The sequence below is a fragment of the Hipposideros armiger genome, unplaced genomic scaffold (genome assembly GCF_001890085.2).
Source record: "Hipposideros armiger isolate ML-2016 unplaced genomic scaffold, ASM189008v1 scaffold_410, whole genome shotgun sequence".
Classification (NCBI taxonomy): Eukaryota; Metazoa; Chordata; class Mammalia; order Chiroptera; family Hipposideridae; genus Hipposideros; species Hipposideros armiger.
Genome location: NW_017731760.1, coordinates 1,194,140 through 1,204,389, shown reverse-complemented (window position 1 = coordinate 1,204,389; position 10,250 = coordinate 1,194,140). Strand labels below are relative to the sequence as shown.

Here is a 10,250-nt window from a genome sequence, read left to right as displayed (position 1 = left end):
GGAAACGTGCAGGGTTTCCAAAATTTTTGTTTTGGGAAAACTTGTGAAAGTACCAAAAGAGAGGGAACGAAGTGTTTTGGGGTAAGATTCATGTTGACCAGGGCACTTAACAGCCCCAGGCAAGCAGCTCTTCCTGCAGTGCAGACCCCAGCCATCCCAGAGGCAGGATGTCCTCTGCTTTTGCCTCCTCCTCTCTGGCTCAGCCAGAGCAGGAGAATCGGACAAGCAATTCAGCAAGTATGTACGAAGCACCTGCCAGTGGTGCTCAGCAGCTACTCAGGGCTGTTGTGCCACAGCATGCTGGCATCTTAGGGGTCTACAGTTGTGGGGGTATGAGAAGAGCCATCCTGGACTCAGGTCCAACACTGTCTGGGGAGGTTCATTTCCCTTTCTTGCTCTTAAAGATGCTCACATTCACTGACTTGGCATATATTTACCAAGGTCCCCTATGGGGTGAGGAGATCTCTCTGAAAATAGTGGTACCTATTTCTGGCTGGCAATTCACCATTCTCCAAACCCCTGACCTGCAACCTGGAACTCTCACTGAGTCTAGATCAGACCTGGGAATGTCAAGTTCAGGGTCAACCCCCATCCTCGGCTGAGTTATTTCCAAGAAACTGACCTGCTCTGAGCAACTGCCCCATGGAAGACAGTGCCAAAGCGGTATAGTCTGGCCTTGGCTTAGCTACTGAGTAACTGAAGAAGCAATCTCCCAGACGTTACGGTACCTCCCAAAGGTATGGAAATTTGATGAGGGTACCCTCTTGCCTCAGGCTCCAACCAAAGTCTAAGGGGCCTCCCATACTGTCTGATGGGACTGAAAGGCAAGGAGACAAGTCAGGGAAGAGATCATGTGTCTCACAATTACTGAGGTTGGCTTGTCTTGACTTGGCCATGTCTTAAGAGTCCCAGTGCCAAGATCCAAAGGCCTGTGCTGCCCATAAAGAAGAGGCCCACACATCCCAAAAGCAGCCAAAACCAGCTCACCCATTTATTTGACTGAGAACATGAAGGAGAACAACAAAATTAAACAATTTTTAATAAAATTCCTATAGAAAACTCAGTCACCGGGCAAATACTCAGTTCTCTTTCCCACGTCATTGAGGATTGAGAGCTCCCAATAGTCTTTGGAGAATAAGCAGTAGTTTTGCTGGATGTTGCCAGTACTCAGAAAGAGCATCCATTTACACATTCAAACCAGTAGCTCCTATTGCACATATTAACATCATTTGCCATCTAGCACCCTAAATATATGGTACCTCAACAAATAAATTAAAAAGTTCCATGAGGCATGAAATCATTTCCACTTGAACTAATATCCTTGAAAAATCACATTATACAAGTTTTAATAAATACAGTAAGGACAGCTGGCATTTTACTAAAATACTGAATTTTAGGTCTTGAGTTTATTCCATAAATAGTTTCCTTTTCTCTTGCTTTCTGTCTTGGGTACATTTGCTCAAGTATTATGCTCTATGAAGTGAACTCTTTCATAGATACCATGTAAAAACTGTATTAATATGTGCTTCATTACAGAAGCAGCTGGAAGAACTGGATCACATACAGTTAACTAAAAACTTAGGAAAATGCTCTGCTTTTTGTAAAACACAGGCTGAAGAAAACCAAACAAACATCGTTTTATACAGAACTCCCACTAGAAATTTTATAAATATATATGCAGCATATATGTTATATTTGCCTCACCAGTAGATTTTTAGCAAGTCTGGCTGGGATGATGCTATCATGAAAGATAAATATAACAAAAGAATTAATGGTTCCACAGGTTTAAAAGATTTCTTTTGAAAAATAATCATAATTTCAAATTATATTATAATTTGTAGTTTATACAATTTAAAAAAGGAAGAAAGATACCTTTCTTTTAAGCCTCATTTGGAAATTAAGAACAGCCACCAGTCCCCAGGTGTGGATAAGATGGCTGATTGATAACACTTGGTCACAATTCAAAAAAGAAGTATTTACACCTTTCCAGAAAAGTACCAAATACTTAAAATTAAAAAAAGCAGACAGACAAAAAACAATCTCTAGTAGTATTCCTTGGCGTGCAAAGTCAGCAGGAAATGATTATCCATAATGTTGACAGTTTTCATGATGAATCTTGGAAGCATTCAAAAAGCAAGAGGGTGGACATTAGGGATTGTTCAGATTAGGTTCTGTGGGATGCCTTGTTCTTAATTTAACTGAGATTCAGAATTTCATTCCCTTTATAACATCTCTGGCAGGGTCACATTCAATTTAGTGCAAGTGCAAAATGAAAACTAAACGAAACCAACAAATACGTTAGGAGCAAAGGCTGATCATTAAGATCTGTAGTCTTTCCGAACTGTGTGGGCCATCCAGTTCACTTTAGTAGTCCAGCTTTCCCTGAGTGCCTCATCAAATTTTTGCTTAAATTGCTTGAGTGCTTCTTCTTCACTCTTCCCTAAGGCAAGAGAGTCCTAAAAATGAAGAAAAAAAAAATCTGATTTTATACATCCTCCAAAGTGATGTGCAAATGTCAAAATCTGAAGGAGGCTTGTTTGGCTACACTGCCACAGCCACCATCAAGTAGTGTGCCTCATGTTTTTATTTAAATGCCATTCGCAGGAAGGAAAATGAACACCAAGGTAGGGTGACAATATGACCTCTGCCAAAGGGTTTTTGAAGATGAAATGAATTTATGATTACTGCAAGACAACTACTTAGCTGCTTGCCGCTACACTCCTATGTAAGAACTGTCTCACAGAAAAAGACTTTGTTCCATGACCTCTGAACATCGGAATGAAATAGGCAGGTATAGTTAATCTCCAATATACAGAGAAAGGGGTTTGTACCTTAAGATACTGTATATCTTTGACTGATGTAAGCTCAGGAAGCCCTGCGGTCAACATCAGTGCAAAGAGAGTGATGAAGAGATTCCCATGCCGTCGTAAAATCAGATACGCGTCCTCACAACACTGCCGGAACCTTTAGTTGATGCAGCAAATCACAAGAGCATGATGTTAGAGGGGAGACAGCAAATTTCATAAAGGACAACGGGAGAGATATATCTAGACTTTCCGTAAGAGCTGGAAAATTTCTACTGAACTTAAAGGTTCATTTCTGATTTTTCCTTCTCTGAAAATTGTCTCAGGACTAAAATTTACATAAAATAAATCAAGCTCTCTAAAAACACACGTATCTTTTTCATAAACAAAACTAAATAGATATTCTATGATAAAAGGCAATATAACACTTAATTTAGGCTTTTAAATTCTATGAGGCAAAAATATTGTTGTAAATAAAGTATTAATTATAATCCATGAGGATTTTTGAACATACTTCTAGACTCCAGATAGGTAGTCTGACTTCAGGGACTAATTTCTTTAATGTCCCCTAAATCTGTTATCAATGTTTTTGCATTGCACCTCCCTTTCATCTTGCTGTCCTCTCTTCTCTTCTAGATGGTCATTCAAGAGGACCAGCCAATCCTATCTCAACACTGTGAAGAAAAAAATGCACCCAGAGGTATAATATTTGGCAGAAACCCAGGCAGAACTAGAAATGATAATAGCAATTATTTGGTAAAGCTATAATATGAGTTCATCACATCATGTAACCTATCTCTATCATAATAATCCTGAAATTTAATTATTTTGTCCCCATTTTAGATAAGAAACAAAGACAGGAAGACAGTAATGTGCTTGGAAACATACAAGGAGCAAGGAATAGATCAGAAATTACCAGTGTCTGTCCCAGAAGCCTGGCTCCCTTCCTGTAACTCTACAATGAATGACAGCAAAATGCCTGTTCTCAGCATCTCACTATCAAATGTCTTAGTTTCAGAGAATTTTCTAAGACAGGTAAAAAGTGGTATACTATTGGAATAAAACTAACTTATTTCACATTTCCAGCACTGTTTCTCTTCTCTGAGTATATCTGAACTACAACATGGATCTGACGGGCAAATTCCGGCAAAGCCCCATTAGCAGATTGAGTATCTCCCAGACCTATATATACCTCAGCAAAGAAATGTTAGTCCAGCTAGCCAGATGAGAAAACGTGAGATGTGTTTACCCTTGACATAAGGGCAATACTCACCGGCCAAACTTTTCTGTGTTTCCTGTTTTTCCTTGTTGAATCACATGAATGAAATCATAGGTAAGAATGAAAGGCACTCGCTCCCTTTTAATGCCAAATTTAGACTTGAAATTTCCAAGAATGTGTCCAAAATCAATGTGGAAGAGCTGGAAAACAAATGGGATTCAATTTTCCTTGTTTTTCTGGTGGGTTCCAAATAGAAAGGAGAGATCTCAGCAGTCCTAAATCCCTCTGTGCTATATCGACCCTTATCTGAGCCCCTTTTTTCACAGCCTGCTGGGCCTCTTGGGAAGAATGCATGTCTAATATTCATAGATCTTTTATACTCAATAACAACTCTGATATTAAACTGCATATACCCAGTAGGGAAGGCGAACCTTTAAAAAGAAAAATGTGCTAACCCTAACCCTAACCTTAACCCAACCCTGTCCCTAACCCTAACCCTGTCCATAAACCTAACCCTCACCCTCACCCAGTCCCTTAAAAAAAAGTATTCAAATAATAAACATGTCTGATTAAAAAGTCAAATAGTTCTACATATAGAACTATTTATTTCTACGTCAACAGTTCTTCATATAGAAACATAACAAAAAGAGTATATTCTTGTCCCACCAACTCCCTCACCACCTTAAATGCTACCACTTAGAGGTAACCTTCTCCCCACTCTTTCACGTAAGTTCTCTGGTATCTGCCTCCATTTTTCTAATAGTATGTTTATACTTATTTTTTACTTCCTAACTTAGGATTATTATTATTATGGAAGGTAAAGATTTAGTACTCTGGTGCTCACGTAATACTACATAATGTGGCACAATATATCATAATTTCAGTTACATATATTCAATATTTATTATTGTTCAGATTACGTAAATACATTTCAAAGTTAGGCCATGTGGTAGTGGTATACTAGGACTACATTTCTTTTTTTGTTCACCTTTTTCCTTGACAAAAAAGTTTTTTTGGACTTAAGAGTTCTATGACCTTATTAATTCTTCCCAAAATCTTAAAAATCTAAAAATCATTTTCAAAATATTTTCCCACATGGTCAGGTAATCTATTAGTTCTATATGTGCTGGTTGTTCTCTAGGCCTGCTGTACAACCTCCATCTTGGACTCTCCCTTCAACTCTTGTCCTATTTGGAGTCCCTGTCTCCCGAGTCCCACATCACATTTTCTTTTGGTTTAGACCAGGGTTTCTCAATATTCGCATTACTGAAATTTTGGGCCTGATAATTCTTTGCTGTTCTGTTCTGTACACTGTAAGCTATTTAGCAGCATCCCTAGCCTCTACCCACTAGATGCCAACAGAACAGCCCCCTCCCCAGTTATGACAACCAGGAATGTCTTCAGACATTGACAAATGTCCCCTGAGGACAAAAGCACCTCAGTTCAGAACTACTGGTTTAGAACCTTGTTTTAGTGGATGTCCTTATCCTGGCAGCCTCCTTAGGAGAGATGCAGAGGATACAGCTTTTGAGATCATGTATGTTTGAAAATGTCTTTATTCCACCTTTATACCTGATTTATAGTTTATAGTTAGAATTCTAGGTTAGAATCATCTTCTCTCAGAATTATGAAGGCTAACTTCCACTGTCTTAAGTTTCCAATGTTGCTATTAAGAAGCCAAGTCTTTCTGACTACTGGGCCCTGGTGTAAGCCCTGGTGGGTCTCTGGGAAGATTTGAACACGGTCTCTTTATGTCTGATGCACTGAAATGTCATGGTGAAGGGTCTTAGGGAGGGTCTTTCCATTCACTATAAGGGAGCTCTTTTGACTGGATATTCATGAACATCAACTTCAGGAAATGTTTTTATATTATTTGCTTCCCTTCCTCTTCTGTTACTTCTTTCTGGAACTCCTCTATTAGGCTGATGGTAGGTAGACCTCCCAGGACTAATTCACCATCATTACTGGATCCTCTTTCTTGTATTTATCAGATATTTTGGTTCTTTTGGGAATGTTATGGGGCAATATAGAGCATCATGGCTAAAAAAGACAATCTGAGCCAATTACCAGGATTTAAATCCTTGTATATCCATTTTCTGTTGCCTCATATTTCTCACCTGTAAATGGGGGTAACACTACCACTTACTCTGCAAGGTTCTCATGAGGATTGAAGATGTTAACTAAAGAACTTAGAACTGTGCTTTCAACAAGTTAAGAGTTCAATAAATATTAGCTGATCTTTGGTTCATACCAATTCTATTTTAACATTTTGTTCCTCTTTTTAATTTCTAAGAATTCTGTTTTCTGATTTTTAAAAAACAGAATACTATTATTACTTAATAGATTCAATGTCTCCTTTGTTTTGATTTTTTTTTCAATCATCCTCTGTTTACTGCGGTTATTGTTTTTCCAGAGTTTTTTTATTCCCCATTTTGTTTTGGTCTCTTATTTTTCATGGTGGAGGCTTCCCTCAACTGTCTGCTAATTCTTGGCTGACCATTCGTATTTAAAAATGAGTCCCTGAAAAGCAAAATGAAAATTCTATGTACTAGTAGGATTGTTTATCGGTGGGCTTACTTGCAGAGTAACTAGGGAGAGCCCTCAATTGTTAGAATCTGTAGGTCTTTTCACTGGAAACAATCAGATTTTCTTGAGAAGAATCATCTAGTCTCTTGCTGAGAGTGGGAATATACACCTGGTTGCTAGAACTCTTGGAGCAAAGCAAGCAGAATTGGCTGGGGACCATACCATTTAGTATGCCATGAACTTTCACTTCATCGTCATTTTTATTTTATTATTATTATTTTTTTTTTTTAAGATTTTTATTGGGGAATTGGGGGGATGGGAACAGTGCAGGGGAATTGGGGAAAGGGGAACAGACAAGTTGCTGTCGTTTTGTTCTTCAGTCTAGTTGTGGAGGACGTTGCTTCACTGGCCCAAGTTGGCACCATCATTGCGCTCTTCTCTGGCGAGGCAGATCAGTCGCCGGCTTCTGGACGGCCGCTCACTGCGGCTGCTGGCCGCTCACGCTGGCTGCTGCCTACACACGGTAGCCCATGGCAATGCACTGCCACAGGGACTGCAGCCCACGCCGTCGCCGGCGACTCATGGCAGCCCAGCTCCAGGTTAAGCTGTTGTTCAGCATCTTAGCTGTGGAGGGCAGTGTCACCGGCCCTCATATGTGGGATCCGAACCAGGGCCCTCTGGCATCCCAAGCGAGTTCTTAACCATCGCGCCACTCAGCCGGCCCTCATCGTCATTTTTAATATGGTACCTTTTCCTCAGCTTCTGTAGAACTTGGTGCCCTTCAGTCAGAAGAATCTGTTTCTTCAGAGAATAACTCTATCTCCTTCTAGGGGTTGGGAAGGAGTCTTGAGCATCTAATGGCTTCATTTAGAAACTACCAACAATCCTGTTCTCAGCCTCTTCTCCCATCCCCACTTTCTGCAGTATCTTGTGCATCTCATTCCAGAGTTTTTCTCAGATTGACATACTCCTCTAAAGGTATGCAGTTTTCCATTTTCCTCAGTTATGCTAAGTCATTGCCACTTTTTCGTCATGCTTTCTATCAACCCCTAATCTATTGATGTTTTTCACCCACTGTGGCCTCTATTCCTCCTATCTTTGACTTCTTGGATTTACATATTTCTTATTCCTTAATATCATATTAGAAGGGTGTCAAGAAAGAATAAAGAAACCCTATGTGTTCAACCTGATTAACCAGAAGTCTGAAAGAATCCTTTTAAGTGTGAACACAAGGTTCAACTCTCAAAGCTCAAGCAAGAACTACCCAGATCTCCCAGGAGGTGTAAAACTCTGGGCCCCACCTAGAGCCAGAATTCACAGAGCGACCTACAGGTTTTCAACCTGGAATACTTCTAGTGGCAGAAAATTCCAAGAGTGGCTAAATTGATAAATTATTCCAAATATCTCATCTGTCTTTGATTAATATAAAAGAATTTACAAGCAAACATAAGCCACTCTGAAAAATAAAGTTTTTCATATGAAAACTAAGAGCTTCTTCATAAATAACCTGGTCTACCATCCTAGCTACCCCAAAATGATATTATATACTCCATTTCTCCCTAATTCCATATATTTTTACATATGATGTTCTAAGAGAGAAAAAAATGGCTCATTTTTTTTTAAAGAACTGGTTATCTTATTTAAAGCTAATACTTTAAATAAGTATTTATTTAAAATACTTAATCATCATGTTTTCCTTCTACTCTTAGGTACATATGTGTCCAATATACAATTTCTGTTTTTTAATGGCTTTTTATGAAAATATAGCTAATATACAATATTATGTTAGTTTAAGGTGTACACACCAGTTATTTAACGTTTATATACCTAAAGAAGTGAGTGATCACCACAGTTAAGTCCAGCAACCACCTGACATTGCATCACAGTATTGTTGACTATACTTCCTATGTTGTTCATTACATCCCCATGACTATTTCATAATTACCAATTTGTAGTTCTTATTCCTTCACTTTTTGCACTCTCTCCCCCATCAGCTTGTTCCCTGCATTTAGGAGTCTGTTTCTGTTTTATTTTGTTCCTTAGATTCTACATATAAATGAGATCATATGGTATTTGTCTTTCTGTCTTAGTTCCCTTAGCAGAATACCTTCCAGGTTCATCCTTGTTGTTACAAATGATAAGGTTTCATTCTTTTTTATGGCAGAGTAATGTTCCATTGTATATATGTACCACTTTTTCCAATTGTCTATTGATGGGCACTTAGGTTGCTTCCATATCTTGGTATTGTAAATAATGCTGCAGTGAACATAGGGGTGCATGTATCTTTTTGAATTAGTGTTTTGGATTTCTTCAGATTAATACCCAGAAGTGGAACTGCGGGTAATTCTATTTTTAATTTTTTTGAGGAACCCCCATACTGTTTTCCAGTGGCTGCACCAATTTGCAATCCTACCAACAGTGCATAAGGGCTATCTTTTCTCCACATCCTCGCCAACACTTGTTGTTTATTGATTTATTGATGATGGCCATTCTGACAGGTGTGAGGTGATACCTTATTCTGGTTTTAATTTGCATTTCTCTGATGATTAGTGACATTTAGCATCTTTTCATATCTGTTGGCCATCTGTGTCCTCTTGGGAGAAATATTAGGGTCCACTGCTCATTTTTTAATTGGATTGTTTGGGTTTTTTGGTGTTAAGTTACATGAGTTCTTTATAAATTTTGGATATTAACCCTTATTGATGTGTCAGTGGTGAATATCTTCTCCCATTCAGTGGGTGCTTTTCATTTTGTTGATGGTTTCTTCTGCTATGCAAATAGTTTTTAGTTTGATGTAGTCCCATTTATATTTTTAGTATCTTTTGTTTCCCTTGCCTGAGGCAACATATAAAAAAAAATGTTACTAAGAGCAATATCAGAGACTTTACTACCTATGTTTTCTTCTAGTTTTATTATTTCAGGTTTTACATTTAAATCTTTAATCCATTTTGAGTGTATTCTTATAGGTGGTATAAGGTCAAATAGTTTCAGTTTTTTGCATATATCTGTCCAGTTTTCCCAATACCATTTATTGAATACACTGTCTTTATCCCATTGTACGTTCTTGCCTCTTTTGTTATAGGTTAATTGACTATATAGGCATGGGTTTATTTCCGGGCTCTCTATTCTGTTCCATTGACCTATGTGTCTATTTTTATGCCACTAACATGCTTTTTTGATTACTATAGCCTTGTAGTATAGTTTGATATCAGGTATTGTGATACCTCTAACTTTCTGTTTATCAAGATTGCCATGGTTATTCAAGGTCTTTTATGGTTCCATATAAATTTCAGGGTTACTTGTTCTAGCTGTGTGAAAAACGATTGGTATTTTGATAGGGATTGCATTGAATCTACAGATTGTTTTGGATAGTATGGACATTTTAATGGTGTTAATTCTTCCTATCCATGAGCACGGTATATGCTTCCATTTATTTGTATCTTCTTCAATTTCTTATAATTTTTCAAGTGCAAGTCATTTACCTCTGGCTAAATTTATTCCTAGATATTTTCTTTTGATACAATTGTAAATGTGATTATTTTCTTAATTCCTGTTTCTGAGAATTTGTTACTGGTGTATAGAAATGCAACTGAGGGCCGGCCCAGTGGAGCGCTGGTTAAGAGCTGGCTTGGGACGCCAGAGGGCCCCAGTTTGGATCCCACATATGAGGGCCAGTGACACTGCCCTCTACAGCTAAGATG

General features: G+C 38.3%; 1 protein-coding gene across 1 annotated transcript in view; it reads right to left on the bottom strand.

Moving 5' to 3' along the window:
* Positions 1-960: 960 nt before the first annotated feature.
* Positions 961-10,250, bottom strand: part of PIK3CB (phosphatidylinositol-4,5-bisphosphate 3-kinase catalytic subunit beta) — a 103,466-nt gene continuing 94,176 nt past the window's right edge. The window contains exons 19-21 of the mRNA XM_019663910.1: positions 4,078-4,223; positions 2,832-2,964; positions 961-2,456 (exon numbers count right to left, since the gene is read on the bottom strand). Coding sequence (XP_019519455.1) covers positions 2,319-2,456; positions 2,832-2,964; positions 4,078-4,223 — 417 coding nt within the window. The 3' untranslated portion in view covers positions 961-2,318. The remainder of the gene's footprint in view (positions 2,457-2,831; positions 2,965-4,077; positions 4,224-10,250) is intronic.